Raw genomic sequence first — 22,808 nt, 5'->3', positions numbered from 1 at the left:
TTAACCTTAGATGTACGTAGGGGATTTAGAGGCTTCACAGAAGATGTCACCTCCTTCCTTCTTTGACTGCAGTTCTGTGACTACAGGCATGCTAAGTCCTATAGACCTCAGTGTAGTTTATGGAGCCACAGGTGGCAAAGCTGAGGAGAAAGTAGCCCTTTCTGCAACGTTTCAGTGTAGCCACATGTTTAGTAATGGAGCGGATCTCATTCAAATGGAACCCAAGAACTACATTTGTTTGTGCAGCAGACATCTGTTCCTGTGGCAAGGATTCAGCCCCAAGGCCTAAGGCCTAAGAACGTTTTGTTTTTTGTAGTAAAATACAGTAACACATAGCAGTGTTACAGAATCAACAACAACCTGGTCTAACCCTGAAGTTATCGAATATTGGCGCTTGGTCGGTGACTTCCAGTGTCAGACACAGACAACAAAACCATCCTTTCATGTTGACATGATACGCGGCTGGTCACTGTTATTGTTAAACTGCTCCTGGCGGCATCAGAGGGAAATGTGGGGGACAACAATGAATGATTTTGTTGCCTAAATGTAACTACATGCATGTGTTAGCAAAACTTAACCACATGTGTTTGCTGTCAAAGGAAAAAACATCAATTTGCGGTGTTGTACCGACGTGGTGCATTTATTTTGAAAGAGACTGTGTGTAAACTGTAAATTTCCTGTGAGAACGGAAGTGTATTTTAAAAACAGACAATGTATGTAACAGGCAGAAGTTGATACGGCGTTCCAGAACATCAACAACAAAAGCATTCAGGGTATCATGCACATCAGATGTCTGCGTGGAAAGTCCATGATCGAACGTTGATATGTGACGAAGACGGAGTGAGAATGTGTTGAAGTCAAAATGAATAAACCCTACAATAAAGGTGAACTTACTTTTCAGAAATTCATTCATTTATTTCATTCATTTTCCATAACCGCTTATCCTGTTGAGGGTCGCGGGGGGCTGGAGCCTATCCCAGCTGACTTTGGGCAAAAGGCGGGGTACACCCTGGACAGGTCGTCAGACTATCGCAGGTGTAGAAAGTTTCTTTTTTCCAGACAAGTGATGTAGTTTACCTTGACATGTTTTGACTGTCACTTAAGTCTTCTTCAGAAGCATCATCTGACGTGCGTCATGACGTGTCTTTATCAGCTGGTAGTATCTCGGAGGCATGACCAGTCTGGCAAATCGGATTGCCAGGCCGGTCACGCCCCCCGCCGCCCGGTGTTATTTGGAGGAGAGCCACAGGTGTGCGACAGCAATCATCGGATTGGAAAGCAACAAGTTCAAATGTTGGATTAAGGAGGCCATAGAGATCAGGAGGCGGGCCAGGGACACCATCAACCGGGATGAAGGGGCTTTCATGCTGTCGCACACCTGGGACTCCTCCAAAGAACACCGGGCGGCGGGGGGCGTGGCCAGCCTGGCAATCCGATTTGCCAGGCTGGGTTTGAACCAGAAGCCTTCTTGCTGTGAGGTGACTATGCCAACCATTGTACCACCATGTCGCCTCCTCAGAAATTGCTGTTAATGAATAGAGTATACATACTCCTGTTTGAGCACCTTGTATAGGGGGGTAATGTGATTGTCCTGGTCTTATGTGAACCACTTCACATTCGGATACTTGATATTCATATATTAGGTGTTTCTCTTTTTTTTCCACCTCTGTCCACTCACATGATTTTCTCCCTTTTCAGCCATCATGGTGTTTTCTGTCAATGATGCATGCACAGGGCTTTCTTGTCATCGTGCTTGACAAGTAGACTGTCATACTGTCGCAACCAATGACACTCAAGCATCAACTGAACACTACATAATGCCTTGGCGTACAATGACATACACTTTCTGAACAGGGACTTCTCAAAGTCACCTTTTCTTGCCAATTTCATTAGTAAGCGACTGCCAGCCCAAATTTCAAACAAAAGCAAAAAAATCCACTTTAATTAATTATAGGTCAGATAATTCCTGTTCTCTTGCCTTCTTCTCTGTTTAGTCATTACATATTTCTGTGCATGTTACTTGTTGCTGTATGCACGTTTTAATCAAATGGAATTGCCTTTGTTGCCTTACTGTAGAGGGGATTTTAATTGTATTTGCCTCACTGAAATCCTTAGGGAAATCCTTGAGCTCAACAGCGTTCCTAGAAAGCAGCTGGCATTGACCCCCAGTAGAGGCAGGGGAAGGACATGGAATGCCAACAGAGCGGTTTCAAATCTTTCATGTCGCTTGTTCTTTTTTGCTTTTGTTACACAGTCCAAAAAAAAAAAAAAAAAAAAAAAAAATCTGTCTAATCTCACATGAGGATTCCTTTGTGCAGCCACACAAATGCACACGCACAGATTTGTTTCATGAGAGCATAAGAGGTGCAATGTAAGAAACAGAAGGGATAGTTTCTCTTCATCTTCAAAGATGAGTCATCATAATAATCTTGTCCAAGCAATAAAACACTTGAGTGATGCACGTACATACAGCCTTGCACGCGCACACACACTCACACACACACATCAAAGGCAGCATCAACTGCAGGTGTTTGAAGTGGCTCACATTGGGTTAGAGCTACTCCAGAGGGATTGCGGTGTTACCAGGGAGCTGGCTGTTTGCAGGGCTGGAGGTGGGCGACTTAAAGCAAAGCATGGCAACACTGCTGCTGTAAGTTTGAGCATGAAGAAAAGACACAAATTCCAACAGGGACACTGCTCCTACTGTGAAACATTGCACTCACGCAGCGCCAATACGATGATATAATAAAGCCGCATTATAACTGACTTTGTCAGTGATGTGCATGAGTTATTCACAATGGAGGGTTAACGCTCATTTATGTGGATTAATGTCAGAAATTAATGTCAAAACAGTAATGAAGCCGTCACTTTTCAAAATGGGACAATTACCAGCAATATTTCCAGCAGGTTATGGCTTACATCAAGGATGAGCTCCTGGGAAAACTCAGGAGGATTTTCTCGCTTACACTTGTAGACACCCCATCCGGATTCTGTGTCTGTTTACAGATGTGGATGTGAGCTCAGGCAGAGGGTTTAGAGAAGCGATATGGAAATAGAGGATGAGGGCTTAGTGATGCAAGGCAAACCTTAAGCCCTCCCAGTGCACTCCTGTGTATCAGACTTCAATGACCGCAGCCCTGTGGAGCACATCGGTACGCCTCAATATGTATGGAAATGAGAGGGAATCATGCTAACGTGTGTTCAGTCTCTTCAAACATGCTAATGGTGTCATTACACTTTCAGCCCTGCATCACCTCTTCCAACATTTCACCCCTCTTCAGACCCCTTCGCTGTCTCTCTGTCTCTTTTCCTGACCTGGAACAGGTGTGGTTTTAATTATGCATTGAACGTAGACCCAGTCCGATCCACTTGACTGAGCTCCTCCTCCTGCAGCGTGCGTCCCACCCTCTCCGTCTCCTTTTTCCTTCTCTATCCTCTCTGCCTCCCTCCTTCGCTAACTCTGCCCCGCACCCCCCCCTTCTTTTAGAAGTTGGGGATTGAAGGACTCCATTCCAAAACCGTGCACGTCTCGGTGACTCAAGTGAGGGGTTTGTTCCGCTGCCACACTTCCGTTCACAAATGCTCCGGCTTGGGAAGGAGGGAGGAGGGAGAAATCCCTGTTAATCTAGTGAATCTGGCTCTCTCTGTCTCTTTTGTTCACTGTTACTGGGACTCTGGTGCATTGATCTCTTGGGAGGCATGTAGGGTGTGTGTGTGTGTGTGTGTGTGTGGGTTGGATGAGTTGGGGTGGGTTGGGGGGGGGGGGGGGGGGTAGCGACACAGTTCAGTCTACATGCATTAAATAAATCTAACATCCCACTCTTTATGCAGTCTCAGTAAAACAAAGAGCACTTATTCATTGAAGGGATTGTGGATGAACATCAATTTGCACCTTCCTGTTTCCTGTTTGAATCTGGTAAAGAAGTGTGTTTAATTCACCACAAGAGATATACTGACATAAAACACTGAACTGGAATTGAAAAAAATGTCTTGGATGTCTTAGATTACAGCAAGATGAGGCTGGTTCTCTGTCAAATGTACTCATGGATGGATTACTAACATGGCCAACCATGCAAATGAACTACAAAGAGACACAAAATGACTACAAAGAGATGCAAAGGAATTTCAAAAAGACACAAAACAACCAAAACGAGATTAAAAAAAACAAGCAAAAAGACACAAATATACCCCTAAGAGACAAACAATGACCTCAAGGAAACACAAAACAATTACAAAGAAACACAAAACAGGGCGCACGAATCACCACTAAAAGATACTGACAGCTACAAAGACACACAAAACAACAAAAACCATGCTAAAAGATGCTGACAGCTACAAAGCGGCACAAAACAACAACATAAAGAGGCAAAACCAGCCCAAATCCTGTGTGTCTCACTCCTATGTAGAAGAGATGGCGGGATGTTTTGCATGTCTGTGCCCAAGGGTTAATGTCTCATAATCCGTCCTCCCATGTGCTCGATACACCTGTATCAAGATAGAACTATTTTTACAGGGAGAAATCCAGGACAACAAAGTGTCATGTTGTTATCTTTAGCAGGTAATTTGCTGCTCTAATTGCACTTAAGCTAAATAAAGGAGGTCATTCAAATGACTCAGGAATAAATTTAGTGCAATCACGCACACACTAAAAATGAAATATGCTATTACATTGGCACCTGTGCCAAACTCAGCACTGCCACTCCATCACATTATGTGGGCTCTTGTGTATTAACACATTTTTGAATATTACTTTTTAGCCGTATTCCTTCAGGGACTTCTCTACAGGTGCCTGTTTCCCAGAAGCGGGCATACGGTGCACTTGGTCTGCACCCGTGGTGTTGCAGTGGGGGTGCTTGTTTTGTTGATCTGTGTTTAATGAAAGTGACCACGCAGAGCAGATTTGGCCATTAGCTCAGCAAGGGACTGTAATCACTACAAGTTGTTTCCCTTTTTTTTCACACAGTTCATTATTGAACAAACAATCTGTGGGGAGAAAAGCGTGTGTACCTGCCATCTTCTTTCTCCCTCGTTTTATTTCCCTCTGCAAGGCTGCACTTTGGAAAGTATTGATTTGGTGGCTTGAAAATAACAAACCGGCAACTGTGCGAGTGGGGTAATAAACAGGCTCTGGGAAAAAAAAGAAAAGCGAAAAAAAAAGCACACATGAAGTGTGTGCCCTGAAATAATAATCGGCTATTGTATATGTATGCTCAGATTCAGTCTGCCTGAGTTTATTGCGCTTGCTGCTGTGTACCACCCTCCACCTTTTGGTGGGAGGAAAAAGCACCTGGATCGTAGGTGGGGAGGGTATGGCACAGTGCCCAGGGCAATGTCACTGGACTACATAGACTTGGAGCGATTTGGTTGTGTAGCAGGGTTGAAAAGACCTTCAAACCCCCAGCAGGGTGAGTGTGAGTCATCCAACAGACCTCAGCTCTTGGCGAGTGAAATAAAGTGTGAAGTATGGCCCTGATTGTCTAACTCCATGTTCACACTGATGCTACAACAGAGAACTCAGACACACATCACAGACGCTTGATATATTCTACAATTGTGCATGCACACATATACATAGACACATGGACATGCATCAGCGTCGGTGCCCCAGAGTTTACCGTTATCCTCAGTGATTCTACAGCTGTTAAAATATTTTGTATCTGCACAATGTAGCTCTCCAGATCTTCTTTTCCAACTCGTTTCTAAACCGATAAACACACGCACACACACAAGCTGAATATAAATTCCCTATCACTCATTCACATAAATACACACAGACTCACCAGACTCTAGCCCGTCTGTTTCTATTAATGGTAATCAGCAGGGTAATGATGACGGAGCTGTGACTGTGGCTTACTTACTGGTGGCTGATGGCCATGCTCTCTGACAGCTGTCAGCCGCCATGACTACGCTGCCAGGGCCCTCCTTAGGACTTATTTCAGCTCAGCACATCAGCTGCAACAGCACTTCACACACAGACTTGTTGATTATCAGCATCAGCGGGGCCGGCGTGGAAAGACTCCTCTGACCGCCTGTCTGCTAATGACAGCCACCATGATGGTGGATGGGAGAAAGAGGACACAGCCTGTCACTTTGATTCACGCAACAGCAGCTCCAACTGGGTGGCTCCGCGCCAAAGTCTCGACAGTCGTTATATCCCCTCCTAAATGACATTTAAAGTGTGAAGCAATGGCTGTCCTTGTGGCTCAGTCACCCCAGGCCGGACCCCGGACATGGGCGCTGAACCCTGTGCCAAGTTTTGCATTGAGGTCACAAACCCCCAGAGCAAGTTCTCCTCACTCAGATGCTCTAACTCAACTCGCTGGCATGATTGAATTTGTGGAAAGTGACCTTGAAGAACAATGTTGTCAGTGATCTGATTTATGCCTGATTTTCCTTTTTTTCCGCCGTCTGTTTTGTTTTGTTTGTTAGTTGTTTTTTTCCTTCTCTGCCACATTCTCTCTACGCCTCCCTTGGCATGCAAACTATATCTATTACCTACATTCTTTTAAAGCTTAAGGCGATACAATGAATTACCTTTAATGTAAAATAAACCATTCAGAAGCGCTGAGGGGTCGGAGAAGAAATATTGTGAATTTTTTGTGGATCCAAAAAACTAAATGTTTTTTTTTAACAACCTTGAAATATTGTTGCTGAATTTGTATATCACACTAATTGCGCAACATCCTGTAAATATTTGCTATAATTGCTTGTACAAGGATACAAGACGGTATTAAGTTACTCAAATTAAAATTCTAAGGGAGAAAAGCAATTAAATTGCACAGTACAGCAAAATAAAATCCAACATTGGTCTTTGGAGAGACTTTCAGATGTAGAAGTGTTCAGTTTTTGGCTAAGTAAAGAAAGATTTTGAGGGACATATGCATAGTAATTGTAACTTGCAGTAGTTGGGTGACATTTTAAGTACATTCAAATCTTTATGTAGTTGATTACAAACTACATATTCATTGCATTCTCCTGACATTTCTTGCATACAGTCTGGCACATTGCCTCTGCTTCTTGGCCACGGCTGTCATTTAATGAGAGTCCCCTGCTATTTGATTAAAATCCCCTCTGGTTTGCAACCAAGATGTCTGTGATCAAATACTATATGGCTATTAATAGAAGTTTAGCATTTTCCTGATTCCACCCCAGCATTTACTACATATCCTCTCCTTTAAACATCCTCAGGCTGCCTAGGTGAAGACTGGCCTGTCCTAGTCCCTAAATCAAACACACCTACACTTTAATGAGGAAGAATATAGAGAGTTCTGAACTGGGTTAAAGCACTTTGTAATTAGTAATAAAAAAAAATCTGGTGCTCTTTGAGGATGGGGCAAATAGTCACATAAATATAAAACACACAATGACTGGCCAACTCACTCAGTGTAAAGTCCATGGTACAGGCAGCCAGTCCAAAAATGCATCCGAGGCACTCTGACTGTCGTTCTATCCTTGATTATTTCATGGATAAACCAATGTGTTTCAACTGGAGGGCGTGAAATGCATTGGAAAGAGGTATGCAATTTAAGAGCTCATGTAGGGGTCATGTGACACAGGTCACATGATACACTGGTGTAGCCCTACTAGACAAAACACGCATTGTGGAGGCTTTGTGGCATTTAAAATCAAGTTTTCTACTATGTACTGATGCTTATTCTTGATGTGAACACACCCCTACATTTTAATTTTTTATGTACCTGCAAGATTTGGATGTGTATTTTTTCACAGAATGCAAGTTAACAAAAAGGACTTATGCATTTATTGTCAAGTACGTACCTATCTAATGTTAACGCTTTGGGAGTATGTTTAAGATTGTCACTAATCTTTTTTCAAATTTTATTTCTCAATTCTTCTATTTCTATGTATAACGTTGATTGTTAACATTGATGTTTGGTATTGACGTCTCCCTACTGTACACGGGTAACTCACAGCCACTCCTACTTAAGATGGCTTCTCTTTGTTACAAAACTGTTTGCCTGATGATGGTCTAGTCATAGTTATTTTTGCAAGTTAGACAGAGTGCAGGAGTCTTTTCTACAGTGTAGTTTCCCCAACACTGCTTTACTAGTTCTTCAATCAATATGGGAGAAAATATGAGAGACAGTGTAAAACTATGGGCTGTATCTAACTGTTGGATCTTGTTGTTGTTGTTGCAGGGGTTGGTATGGTAGACAGGAACCCTGGTGAAGTAACACATATACTGTAAAATGAAACATAGCTTAAAGTGACATATTTTTCTGTAAAAACAAGGTCTAAAAGTCCTCTTACAACAGAATATTGACAAGCAAAAAAGAAACTGCAATGGGACAACACTTTACTAAAAATTGTGCACTTCTGGCTGGTGTTGCAGTTTTAAAGGAGCAGAACTGCGTGGAGAACAGGAACAACAGCTTGAAAACACTAGATAGTACATGGGTCACATTTTAAGGCTTAAGCTTTCCACATAGGGTATAATAGTTGATTTCTGCGAGGCACGGGCATAATTACCCAGCTGAGAGGAGCTAATGTGCAGTGCATTTATAGTTTTATTCACTCCAGCTTACAGATGTCAGACCGTAACTTTGAAATTGCATCATTTTTAACGGCCTATTATCAGCAAAACACATTTTCTTAGAACAGCTTGAAATATGTAGAATCAGAGACTTAGTAGAGTATTCCCTTTGAAATAGATTCCTACAAGCGTTCACCAGGATCAGTCTAGATGTAAAAAATTGTGGTTAACGTAGGCAGAATCTAAAGCTCTTGATCAACATGTTGTACAATGTGATTGGAAACCAGATATAGCAACATGCCCTTGTATGATGGTGCATTGTTGGCTAAAAAACAATCTTGGCTAAACCCTGAGTTCTTCAGGCTCATGCACTGAAAAAAACATGAAGATGGCATCCTCAAGGCCTGCTAGCGGGCACTACAGTTTTACAAACTATCTTATAGCCTTGTACTAGCTTACTTGCTGAAACCATAATTTCAGATCTACAGAGAGAAACTGATCTTTTTTTTCTTTTACATAAGAAATGTCTTAAGTGTTTCTATTTATGCAGCAATATTATGCACAGCTTAAACACCACACTTACACCTACCTCTGTGACTCTGTCCACAGTCCATCCGAGAAGTGACAGGCTACGTGTTGGTGGCCCTGAACCAGTTTGACTACCTGCCTTTGGAGAACTTGAGGATCATCCGAGGGACCAAGCTGTACGAGGATCGCTACTCCCTCGCAATCTTCCTCAACTACAGACGTGATGGGAACTTCGGCCTGCGCCAACTGGGTCTGAAAAACCTCACAGGTGAGTGGTTGAATTATGTTCCGGTTACTCACGTTTCTCTGTGCTGTGTCTAGTTGTGGGTATTTTGGTAATTATGAGTACCTTTTGAGCAAAGAAATAGCCTGTTAGTGAATCATGATGCAACTTCATCATGAATCCAGATCAAACATTTAACATCATACTCCCTCGCCTCCCAGAGTGTGAGCGCATGTTTATCCTTTCATTCACCACCTGCTGGGAGCTCCTAACAGGTTAGGACAGCTGATGATGAGATGCTTTTACTACTCAGCCTGAAATTTAGACCAAATGAGTATCATTCAGGAACTTAAAGGAATACTTCACTCACAAAATGATCATTTGTATATCAGTTACTCTCCCTGTGTTACATTAGAATATTGAAGACCGACAAACTCACACAACTCGTATAATTCAATTGAATGCACAGTACTTCCCAAACACATGCGTTTGTGCCAAAACCTTACTATTTAATACAGTTTTGCAGAGGAGTAGTGTGCGTTTGAACTCTGCTCATGCTTTCCATCGAGCAGAATTCAAACGCACTCACTTGCCTGGGCATGCTACTCATCCGTGTGTGAGAATGTTTGTACTGACGTGTTTTAAACTGTAATGTTTTAGAGAAATGCATGTGTTTGGGAAGCACTGAGCATAGGACTGGATAAATGAGACTTGGATTATACTGCACGAATTGTGTGAGAGTTTGTGAGCAGATATTTTTAAGTTTTCCTCATGAATTCAATGTAACACCAGGTGAGTAATTGATTTACAAATGATCATTTTGCGGTCAAAGTAGTCGTTTGAGTTAGTAAGAGCTGATAACTGTCAGATGATTATTACGGGCCCAGGTTTTGCTTATGCAGTGAGGCACACTGCCCAGCATGACTAAAGCAATCTGCTCCAAAACTTATGTATGTAATGTTGATTTTTATAATTGTTGACTCGGAGGCCGTCTCAGCAAATGGAGGCAATCCACACATCAATGCGAGCTTAATGAACTGCGAACAGAGAGCGATGGTCAAATTGAAACAGAATGATATTTCGAAAGCTATTTTTAGACTTTTTTTTTCTTGGCTTTAAATGCTTCACAGACTCTCTCCTGAAAATTCATTATTCACTTCACTCACTTCATTACCTTGTTTCAAATTGCTATCCTTAGAGTTAATGATTTCAAAAAGGTCTTACAGCTGAATTCAACAGTGATTAGATCCCCTTGTTTAGTCGCAAGTGTTACTCAATAGTTGCTTGGTGAAAGGTTGTCTACCTGCTGCTTTTGAAACTATGCAGACTAGCAAAAAGGTACTGGTGTTGTTTCACACTGATCTTTTAAGCTCGTAAAAATATCCCCAGTACCAATGAGAAAATGAGGGAGGTGCTTTCAAAAAATATTTGCAAAACACAATAATGGTGAAACACTGGTTGGAGGGTACTTTGTGCATTTGCATTAATACATTGGCCAGTGTGCTGGTAGTTGTTTACTGGCTTCTGTCACCTTGATGCAAAATGGAAACATAGCACACGGTCTCCCTTTTCTTCTTCCAACTGGTGCCTTTATCACAATTAACCCTTTCACACTAGGGATATGATGCTGAGTCGCAGTGTTGTGAAAAGACGTTATCTCCTCTGTTATTTCCAGCCATCGCTCCTGCTCACACACAAAGTGTTTCTCGTCTGATTTACAACCCACTCTGCAATCGACCCAAGCCTGTTTCCTCTGAAGTTGGAGAAGACAGTGAATGTGATTGCTGATAAATAGCGTATTCTAAGTAGGAAAACACTGTGTGGGTGGCTCTGTCTCTTTGTGAACAATGGATCCTTGTGCTGCTGGCTTTCCTTCAGGCGCCCTGACCCTGAGGTCATTAAGAAATGAAGCTTCTGACTTGCAAAAGAGATGTAGAGCTTTTTTTTTTTCTAATACGGGGCTAAGTGGGACGTGCTGGGGCCAGCCCATAATGTGTGCAACACAAGACCAGAGGTGTTACTCACTCATTTTGAAGTTAAATCCAACCTCGCAAATCTTCAGTGACTGAAAAAAAGACAGTGAATCAATTTGTGTTTTGGTTGAATAACCTTAAGTCCGTGTGTTATCACTAAGCCCTGGTCAGTTGTGTTTAGTCCCAAGGTGCAAACACTGCCATGTTTTTTCCTTTCCTTGCCCTTCAGTGCAATCATTGCATGAATTATTTTGCTTATTATCTTTTACACATAGGGAAGAATGATAAATGAGATTTGAATGATTTATTAGGCAGCTTCACAAAGTGCCATGCATGTCCTTGTTGATGAGGAATGTCAGTAAAATGTGCTTTGAAATTACTTTTGCTGCTTATTTCTCAACGGGGATGAGCTCCCAGTGCAATCAGACTGGACTGGTTGCACACAGTGCACTGAAGCTTGTTTCCAGCCAGTGATGTTTTGGGAGCATAGTACACAAATGTATGAATAAATATTACATATAAGCATGATTACAAATATGTCCAGGACATTGACACTGATGCAACATGAGAAAGACACTGTCATCAGAATTCAAAAGCAGTGGGAAATTACAATTCATTCTGAGACTAAGATTTATTTAGATTTGTGAGGAAGCATAGCACCGAGCTTGTGTCTCTGCCGCTTCCAAACCCTCTTTCTAAATAATTCAATTGTCTCTCATTGTTCTCTTCAACTGTTCCTTCCTGGTGATCCCCCAGAGTCGAAGGAAGCGACACAGCCATCCACGAGTGTGTGTGCAGCACCAGTATGTGCTTGTGCGTTATGTTCCATCTTGTATTTTTCTCGCATGTTGCGCCATACTTAGGGAATTGCGATTGTCCAGCACCACAAGCAGCTTTTTTTGCCAAGCCGGTCCTCTTCATTGTGGTGCCAAGTTGAAGCCAGTGCTGAGGGAGCCCGGGCTGGACTCTGTGAGAAGCTGCTGTTTGATGTGCCATCCGTGGCCTCGAGCCATGAAGTGGAGGGGAAGTTATGCACAACAGTCATGGCCTGAATCTGCTCTACTTCATAACTCTGACTGTTTGTATTTCACCCTACTATTTTTCATTCTTGCTAACAGATACGATAGAAAAGAATCTGCTCACTTTCTTGTTAAAAAAAAGTGTTAAATGGAGCAATTTGTCTTGTTTCGGAAGATTGTCTTATGTTAGGAGGCTTCACTGTTATTACAGCATGGCAAACAGAACTCTCCAGTACTCCCCTCAGTTTCTAGTGATGAAGACTTGACCCAGGATGCAAATCAGGTCCAAATTACATGCAGTCTAATTGTGTCCAGATAGACTGTTGTGCTATTTCTCAGGGTTTATTTCCAGTCATAGGTTATGTGTTGCTTCATTGCAGGAAAAAAATATTGACTTTTGAGGCAATGTAAAGTGTAAACTGGGAAGCTACAAATCTTTTGGCCTGTGGCTGCTCATTAATTGGAGGTTACCAGTGTTGGTATTCTCTTTTTGAGTCTGTTAAGCCTTTTTCTCCAAACAGTTTCAATAGGGTTTCAAAAGTAACCCTACAGACATGGTACCTAGATCCTAGGTCCACTTAAGGCCCGTTTCCACTGAAGAAGTTCCTGGTACTATTTGGGGGGCAGGAACTTTACAGGAACGTCCTCTCACTCTGCCCTCTCAACCGCCGTGTCTCCACTGAGAGGGCGGAGTAGGAGGAAGGTTCCTGTAAAGTTACCGGGCTCTGGATGTGATGTAATCGTTGCGCGCCCTGCTGAGTTTTAAAAATGCCGGCTATTTTCTCACTTTCTGTTGACGTCACATCCTGCCTTGAGTATATCCAGTCAGCACCAAGTAACCCCCAAGCCCCAGCCAGGAGTTTTTCGGGGCTGTTCTGAGTACATACTCCGAGGCAGGGACTTGTTTAGCCCCCTGTAAAAGTTCCGGAACTCTGTCCTTCGGGGGTGGTTCCTACGATGCAGACACGCACCAACGGCCCTGGCCCCGCAAAATCACCCCGAAGTTCCGGCAGTGGAAACGGGCCTTTAGTGTTTCCACCGTGACTAGCACTCTTAAATGTGGGTGGCATTGTTGTCACTCGCTGCTCCATCCAGCACTCACTGTATTGCACACAGATACCAAAAATGGTACCAAAAATGGGAGGTACAGAACGGTTTCGTCGGTACCATCCACAACTTTTCATAATGGAAATGGAAAACAGTGTACCGATCTGAACTGTACCGTACTGCTCGGTGGAATCAGGGCTTCAGACTCGACCTGGTTTTGGATAGGACCTAATCATCCTTGAATCTATTTCACACTAGACCAGTGTAATCTCAATAAACAGATATCTGCAATGCAAAGTCAGTAGGCAGCATTACAAGATTTTGGTATCCGAAGCATTCTGGTTTCCGTCTGTAGTACTGACCAATCAAGTTTGAGTGGCAGGTTAACAGTCCACGTGGACAGCAAAAGATGAAGAACACATGGCCCGAAATGCAATCTCGGAACCAATGGCCGTCGTCTGATGACAATTCATCTTTTTATTAGCTTTTTTTATTTATTCATCTTATTCATATGCAGAAATCTGTTTACAGAGATAAGCCAAAAAAGTCAACAGACAGAAGATGAAGAGGTCTTGGCCTGGATATCTACTGGCTACTCTGGGTTCCCCCTCACCATATTGGCCGTTGCCCCCAGAGACTTATTGACGTCAAACTGATAGCCGGTTTTTGAGACAGGGATAGATGGGGCTGTTTGGGATCAGGTCCAAAATTTTGGACCTGTAACAACCTCAAATACCAACTTATTGTATCACAGTATAACAAGAATCTTGTCTTGGAGGGTCCATCACATCACTGCTTTTTGCACAGATGGTCCTGACAGCTAAACAAGCTCTTGCTGTGGGGGAGAGAAACAAGTCACATGTGTCCCAGTTTGTTCTGTTGCAGTTGTCATCATTCTACAGTGTAGTGCTGAGGAAGGATATAAGCCTAAACCATCAGGGTAGATCCACTCCTGTACATCAAGCAGTACATCAAAACTCCTTCCTTCCTTCAAGTGCTTTAGTGAGTCCGAGGCTAGCTGTCTCATTCATTACAAGGCCTTTGATGTTGCTGTCATATTGGTCCACCCGTTCCTCTGCCGGCAGCTCCCAGGCGGAGTGTAAAATGATCGATCCATAAGGAACATATATAAGAGGATAAAACTTATTAACTACATAAGAGGCTAATCGAGGGAAAGCACAGTAAAAGACCCCTTCAGTGCTGAAACCCACCCGCATTTCTGCTCTGGTCGAAATTGCCTTAGGATGAAATCAATTTGTCGCTAGTATATTGTAGCATTGCACTTATTGATTTTTCTGGTGCACTCTCTGCGAGCTGTGAATGGACTCTCTGGATTTGAGGGGACTGGAGGATGGAGTGGAGGAGGTCTCTCGCTGAGCAGGGATAGGACTCCCTCCGATGCACCTTTCAATCAAGCTTAGCTAAGTTATCCTCATGAATATGAAATATAAGGCACAGTCGAGCCGGGAAAAGTTGAGGGATAGTGTGTGTGCAGGGAGTTTATGGGAGTGAATAAGAAATGTAAAAAACTCTCTGCATATATGTGGAAAGTTTAGTAGCATTGTTTGTTTGATATTACTTTGTGGGGACAAAAATATGTTTAGAAAGTGACATTGTGAGGACTCACCTCTCTTCCAAAGACAAAAAGCTGGTCCCTGGGCCCATTTTTGGTGGCTTTTTTGTGATTGCTGCAAAGAGAAGCTTCAAATAAGTACTTCTTTCTACCTTTTCTCCCCATAGCCGAGCAAGAAAAAGGTTAAACAGAGCCGCCTCCTGACATTTTCAAAGTTCCTAATCTGTATTTTGATGCACGCTGACCCGCAGTGTCTTCCTTCCTGCTTAGGCAAACATTTTCAGCACTTCCGTCTGGATTCACATGAACCCCGGGCAGCTTCTGTGCTTTCACATGGTAATTACAGCCTGCTTCCCTGGCAAAATAATAACAGCCTCAATAAGGAGCACAACACAGATGAGCTTTCTGATTTAACGCATTTTACTGCCCCCCCCCTCCCTTTCCCTCTTTTCATCCAGTATCTTTTTTTTTCTCAGATTTGTTTTGTGTTGTTGATTCATTTTTCTAACCACCCTACGCCTGCACTGCGTCTGTCCAAAATGAAGCATCCAATCTGAGGCCCCATCTGCTGAATGATCCTCTCTCGTCGCATGCATGTACACAAGCCTGTGTTTTACGCCAAGGCGTTATCCACTCCTTCATGGCCCATCTGCTCTCTCTTTATCTACCCCGTTTTCTGTCTTTCTTCCATCTCTTTATCCCTCTGTCCTCGGCTCCGTATCTGTCGTCATATTTTAGTTGGCTGTCTTGATTTGTTACATTGATGCCTTTCACACAAACGCATGCAACGCAATGTTTGTACCATTTTGTGCTGTTTGCAACACCTGTTTGAGCGCAGTCCTACGGCGCTCTCCAAAGCCTACTGCAATTGTTTGATGGGGGAATCTCTGTGAATGCACGCTATCATCTGCTGAACGTATCCTGTTCAACATGAGGCAGAGAAAGGATGAGATGGGATGGGGCAAGGTGAAAGGGACGATTTGAGTCAGTGTGTTTCCCCCAGACATGGGACTGCTGAGAGGGGGACATAAAATTGCCGCCTTCTTCTGATCCCTGAGACTTCCATTGACCGTCTAACTACTAGGAGAAGAAAGAGCAATTCTGCCACAGGAGGCAGGCAAGATTGGTTCAGCGCACGTCACCAGAATTTAGTCGAGTCTCTTGCCTGGCAGCCCACAGACCTCAGGTCTCCTTCAATTGTGTGTCTAATTGATTACTTCCCATGCAATTACTCCCGTGTCACACTCAATATTTCACCGCTCCAGGAAGGGGGCAAGAGGGACTTTCTTTTTGAAGGACGACATTCATATTGTCACATTTGTGAGCCCCTAATGTGGATCGTGAGGAGGCACATGTTAAATTGGAGTCCGGAACGGACCATCAGTGGCGGTTGGTGCTAATTGATTGCTCTGTAATACCACTGTGTGACAGAGATAGTGAGACTATTAGCGGCAACAGTTGGGATTTTTATGCCTGGGGAGCAACGGGGCTGAATTTCTTAAAAAAGTTTCTTTAAGCAGTTTTGTTTATCTGTGTGCTGCACAAAGCTAACATGGCAGAATATTTTTACAGTTTACACACTTTAAGTTAAACTTTATGTATTCCTATACCTTTAGCTACATTCGCCCACGATGGCCCTGATTTTCTCAGGTTGCAAATCAAGAACCATATTTTCCATAATGTATCACTTTAATAATCATCCACCCAGTTTTTCATATGTTACTTCCTTTTTATATGTAAAGTGTAACCTAGACAATTCACTGAATTATATTGCTCTTGGGCCATCTGTATATGTCGCTTACAGCATTGCCTTAAGGTTGCTGTGTTGCTTTTTTATGCCTTTGTTATTTATTATTATCTTTAATAGTGCAATGTTTGAGATTTTATAAGCAGAAAATAAGTGGGCTTTATGAAATATTAATGGGCAACACCAGCACAACCTGAAAGGAGAAATAATAATACGAAACAGATCTTTGCCAATTAAAAGTGTGTGTGTGTGTGTGTGTGTGTGTTTGTCTCTGTATGTTGCATATAATAAATTACTGGGCTAAGGTTTTTGGTCAAAATTCCCTTGTGGCAAACCATGCTCCTTTTTCCCATATACATACTACAAGACTTATTTACTAAGTTTAAACAGCCATTAAAGCAGCCATTATTATAACACCCTATGTCTACTGCATTTTCCTCTTAAACTCTGTCAGATAATCCCCTGGCCTTTCTCTAACCCTGAAGCAGAGAACAGGAGCCTATAAGAACATCTTGGATAAAAGGTAAAAGGCCTTTAGAAAGAGAGATCAGTGACCATAGTTGTTTGCTACATACTTTATACGATGCAAGGATATGAAACAAACATAATCCTTGTGAGCTTCATACTTGTATTTCAAGTTTCCATTAGAACATGTTTTTGTGCTTTCAAGTTCAAAAAACCTTTATTTTCCTCATACCGTCTGTGCTGGAACACGTGGATTCACCCTCTCTCTGAAACGCAGTTTTAGCATCTGTATCTTTAAGCCTCCTTAAGAAAAAAAGTCCAGTCTGCTCTGATTGGCCAGCCTTTACGGGTCTTCACATCTCTATGTCTCTGCACCTTCACTGCAGTCAGGAAATGACTGTAAACAGAGAGAAAAGTGTCACTATCTACTGTAAAATATCACAGATCTAAGCTTCTAAACACAACCAGACATGTTCCAGCAGGACAGGCACAACCAAGTTCCTACAAATGTTTCACAATAAAAGCCTATTTAGAAAATGGAGGGATTCTCTCAGCCGAGGTCATAAGGGGCTTTTAATTTGAAAGAAATCCAGGAAGTGTTGAGTTTGAAATGACGGCACGATGTGTTAACTTTATAAAGACAACCGAGCGGATAAAAAGTAAATATATAAACACACAGAGGGATTAATAAATAACGGAGCGTCTATAATGTAGTTTTTTTCAAATGAAGCTGGGAGCCTCTGCACTTGTGGTGAGTAAAAGCCCCGCCGCTATTTGTTAATGTTATTACTTTATGTCCGCCTCCATTATGAAAAAATAACATTGTTTGCTAGCTTGATGCTAATGACAGTAACGTTAACTCAGCGGGTTGACAGTCTCTGCTGTTTCACACCATCATTTCCCCCTTTTACTCTGTGTGGTAACATCCCTAGAGGAAATATTAAAAATACTGGGGTGTTGTTGTCATACAGTTGTCTATGGCAGCAGATTGTTCTGTGTTTCTACTGGTCAAAGTGACGGCTGTGATGGGAGAATTGGATCTCAGTGAAGGGCAAGTGGTCCATAACTTTAATTTTGGAGACAAAAAAATGTAGGCTTAGCGCCCTGTGGTCCATTGCCCAACAGGAAATGTAGAATACTCAAAAGTACTTTAAAAGTGCTTGAGTTACTTTTCTCAGGGAGTAACGTTGGAAGTACTTTAAAAGTACTTGAGTTACTTTACTCAACGAGTAACGCAGTAAAGTAACTGGTTACTTTAAAAAAAAGTAACGCAATAAACTACTTTGATTACTTTTAAAGTAACCCATACCCAAAATTGGTAGCAGTGTAGGCTATGTAGTGTAAACTCTTGCAGTAGCGTGTGATGGACTGGGGGCTCATCCTACTCTCCAATGTGCTATGTGTGAGCTCAGTCCTGCATGTTCTTTAATGAAGCAATAGGAGAAGATATTCGGTCTCAGTTAATGTAGTTTATTAAGCAGTAAAGGAATAAAATTACAGAGCTCTGGGTCTCAACTTCAAGTCCCTGACGAACAACAAAGGTGTGTCAGTTCACGAAGTCTGACCTCCTGTCCTTTCCCTGACCCAGTATATTTGAGCGTAACAGAGTGTCATTGTGCACGCAAGGCGTTGTCCTCTTCTCATTGGCAGTTCCACTTCCTCCTTCACCACACCACGCCCCTGCCTCGTGTTAATCTGACTCCTTCCCGCTGACAGTGGGGGCGTGGTTCCTGTTTTGAAAGACAAGAGAACAACACAACTCCCTACACGTGCTGTACCTTACTATCTGTACATCACTTTCTATTATTTTTACCATATATGAAACTAATTATCTAAGCATTGCGGTATGTGCTCCTCAGATTTCATGTCTCTTCCTCTCCTGTACTTCTCCGCTTCTGCAAAGCAAACACATTCAGATCAGCTGAAATCATCTTAGTATTCTCATTGTTCACACATCTAAAACTTATATAGTGAAACACAACTGATAGTAAAATGCATAAAATCATTCTATTCCCAACACGTGCCTGAAGCAAATCTGTCACATCATCTTGTAGCCATAATAGAAAGTAAACTCATTGGGATTACTTTTACATTGGTGCTGCAACTGCTTTTTGATCACCAACTCTGATCTTCCAAATTGTTAAATATTGTACATTTTAAATGCGTGTGAGAAAAACATCTTAGAGTGTTTGAAAAGATATGGTTAGTGGTGTTTTACCTCCGCAAAGGAAGTCATGTTTTGGGTTGGTTTGTTTATTTATATGTCAGCAGGTTTATATAAAAATCTTTTCATTAAACTTGGTTGATGGGTGCAGCATGGGCCAAGGCAAACGCATTAAAGTTGGAACAGATCCGAATCACAGGGCGGACACAGAAATGATTTGTTACTTTTGTCAACATTGCGAGATAGGACATACAGCCTTGGAAGAGGTCTGTGCTCTACGATTGCCCTTTTAGTTCTAGAAGTTGTTCAGAAATAAATAACGAGCAATGCTTTCTTCTATTCTGGGGACCATTTATGACTTTGTGTTTTTATGCATGCAAGCATGCTAGTGTGTGAATACACGAGTACAGTGCTCATACTGTATGTGCTCTGTGTGCCTGTCTCCACTAAATAATTCACATTGCCTAAGCCCATGATTGCATTAGGGACCAACTCAGAAGGACTCTAACTATCCTCACTGATTAGAAATATTGTCCAGCCCAAGCCTCCACCTCTGCTTCACCTTTTGTCAGCTAGAGAAATATCCAGTCTTGCCTAAACATGACTACATATCCTTTATTACCAATTTGCCTTCCAAACTGAACCTCTACGGCCCGCTGGAAGGGAGAGTCGACTTTCACCTCATTAAAAGTTAAAGTAGGCGTGGAAGGAATTTTAATGCCAATTAATAATCAAAACACAGTCCTCTTCTCTTTTTCTCCAACATTTCCATCCCCTCGGGCTATGGCTTAGATCAGGCTAAGATCTGCCATGATGTAGATGTAAAAACTGGCTCAAACACCAATAGGACGCTGTTCACTTTTTTGAAATCTTGTCTGAATTCTACCCTGTTGTTCAAGCAGACAACAAGGGACAGGATGAGTGCGAATATGTCTGATTGAGTATGTGTGCTGGGGATTAATTTGCTTTATAGGTTATGTAAATTGCCATGTGTTTCTCAGCGACTTGAACTGTGCGATGATTTAAAGCAGACACTGTTTCTATAAAGTTTGCAATAAGAATGTAGTCACTATTTGCTGTGTTCATATGCAGTCCTTAAAGTTAGGGGAAAAGGCAGTGTGTAGTCAGCAGACTGACTCTCTTCAGCAGGTGTCATTTCTAAACTTTGGCTGTTTGAACAGAGGTGCTCGATGTCTCCACCTCAGCTACCTCAGCTAGCAGTCCTCTCCACTGCACTGCCAATCATTCAGAAGCTGGACTCACTCATTTGTTCACTTAAATAGTGTTCATTGTCTGGGTTTTTCTTGAGAGGAGAAACTAAAATGTCGGATAATGTGCTGATTTTTCTTAAGTATCTAGAGGAGGATTTAAATGGTTGACCACTGATATTATCCATGAAACATTCCTTTTGATAAGCTGACTCAAATTAACATTAATGTTATTACAAAGCACTTGATGATGTTATGTTAGCTATAAATTGCGTGCTGGCCTGAATGTTTTAACAGTTTGCCCCAGGTGTTTTGCTGCTGCTGCTTGTCTAATTCTCAGTGGCATAAAGATGAATTTCATAAATCTGTTTCTTCCAAAAAAAATGGTGATGTCTGAAAACATCAGAGACAGTACATCACTGAATGCTGATGCTTCTTATTAGCAGCAGGGTAACAGACCAAGCACCTTGGGGTGCTTTCAGAGAGTTGTCTTGCTTTGGTCTGAATCAGGGACTAATTTTGTTACAAAGTTGTATAATTGTCTAGAGTTGGTTCGAATTCTCACGGCAGCATTTATAAATGGACCAGATAAAATGCTTGCATAAGAAAGCTGCTCATGATTGGTCAGAATTTCCATGCTTTCTAATGTCACAATGGAGGGACAACTATGCAGGTTCATTTCAGCGCTGGTCATTGTGTACTGTATTGCTTGCATTGTTCATTTTAGGCAAACCACAGTTTGGAAACGAGAAAAAAAAAAAAAAAAAAAAGTTTTGCATTGGATCCCCCGAGTGCACATATTAAAGCAGTACAGGAGGAAGCGCACATTAAAGGGGAACTAATGTGTTTTTCAACCTGGGCCCTATTTTCCGATCTACTTTTGTCTAAATGAGTGATAGGATGTTCAGTATTTGACATTTCTCCAGTACGAAGCTAGAACTGACCTGCCTGCAGCTTGTGAACGCGTGCTATATCAAATAATAGGGCACTCAGACAGCGTCAAACAACTTCAAAATACGTCCTCTAAAAGTGCATTTTTTTCCACACAGATAAGCTCGGATTGTTAGTATAATTATCCGACAACATAACGGAAAGGAGAAATGAATGTCTGTGTTTACCTTTAGCTGGAGTCGGACATATTTGTTGTGGCAAGTCAAAACGCTTCCTCTGTCTGCTCCCTCTCTCTCCTCATCCCTCTTCAATGAGCTCTGCATCCGTGTACGTCTGCGTACTCCGTGTTCAAATAAATACGGGCGGTCATCAAATTCAAATGGCTCATCCAGATCCAGCTGGTCAAAATCTGGTAAAAATTCAGCCACGACTACTCCAAACAGTCGCATTTGTAAATTCGCTCCAGTGGTAACTTCCTGCAACAACTCAAGTCTCACGAGACCAACTGCCATAAATCTTTTTGTGAAACCTGTACTTCAAAACAAGTCTGCACAGCATGAGAACTTATTCCTATATTGATAGTGAGAATACTGCTTCATCTCACTACGCATCATTCATACGGCAACCTAAGGTGGACAAATGCTCACAAATAAACAACAAATACAAATGAAAGATGTCACCCTTTTATAATTTTTTGAGTTAGACTTTGCTTTTTTGTCCACTCTGTGCTGTAGCTGTGTCTGTCTATTCATTATTTGGTTTTTGAAAAGTCTGCCATCGATGTGATTGCAGATTCAAAACAAACACTCGCTCTGTGATTGTCATGTTCAGTTTCTGTCATTGACTGGCTGTCATCGCGGCTTTACCATGTCAGTGCATGGCTGTGCAGCCTTGACATGCATTTCTTACTTTGATTCTGAAGGCCAGACTGTGTTTCAGACAGGTCTTTGATGTCAGAGGCGCTCAGTGCTCATCTCAGAGGAGGAGCAAAATGAGTGGGAAAGCAAATAAAATAGGAGCTGACTGGCAGCTCGGTGGGTCTCAAAAGCCACTGAGGAAAATGTCACTTTCTATCAACTTAGTTATGAGGCCTAAATGGACACCTCCAGACTCCAGGTGATAAAAGGTTTCCACTGTTGAAGACATGAGGTGTTTAAAATTAATATAATCAAGTTCTGAAATCAGTGTCTTCTTAAGTGGTTGGTGTATTTGTCAGCTTTGTTCTTGTAGTTTTTTGTTGGCCTTGGTTATCATTCTTGCCATCCATTTTGACATGAAGAATGTGTTGCTTTACAAAAACTATTGACTTTAGGTTTAGGATAGTGTTTCATCTGTGGATCTTTTAGCATATCTTCTACACTGGCAAGAAAAAGAATACATTTTTGGATAAAAGGCCTGAGATATCCAGCTATAACCACCAATTGTGCTTTCCACAGGTTTAAAAGAAGACGTGCTCCCAAAACCAATTTAATAACCTTG

General features: G+C 42.1%; 1 protein-coding gene across 2 annotated transcripts in view; it reads left to right on the top strand.

The window, feature by feature from the left end:
- Window positions 1–22,808, top strand: part of LOC125900168 (receptor tyrosine-protein kinase erbB-4-like) — a 479,428-nt gene that overhangs the window by 258,660 nt on the left and 197,960 nt on the right. For both annotated transcript variants that reach the window (XM_049595048.1, XM_049595047.1), the window contains exon 3: window positions 9,101–9,287. In XM_049595048.1, coding sequence (XP_049451005.1) covers window positions 9,101–9,287 — 187 coding nt within the window. The remainder of the gene's footprint in view (window positions 1–9,100; window positions 9,288–22,808) is intronic.

Source organism: Epinephelus fuscoguttatus, linkage group LG13, assembly GCF_011397635.1.
Source record: "Epinephelus fuscoguttatus linkage group LG13, E.fuscoguttatus.final_Chr_v1".
In the NCBI taxonomy this organism is placed as follows: Eukaryota; Metazoa; Chordata; class Actinopteri; order Perciformes; family Serranidae; genus Epinephelus; species Epinephelus fuscoguttatus.
Note: the sequence above shows the minus strand (reverse complement) of the source record. Positions and strands in the feature narration are given on the sequence as shown.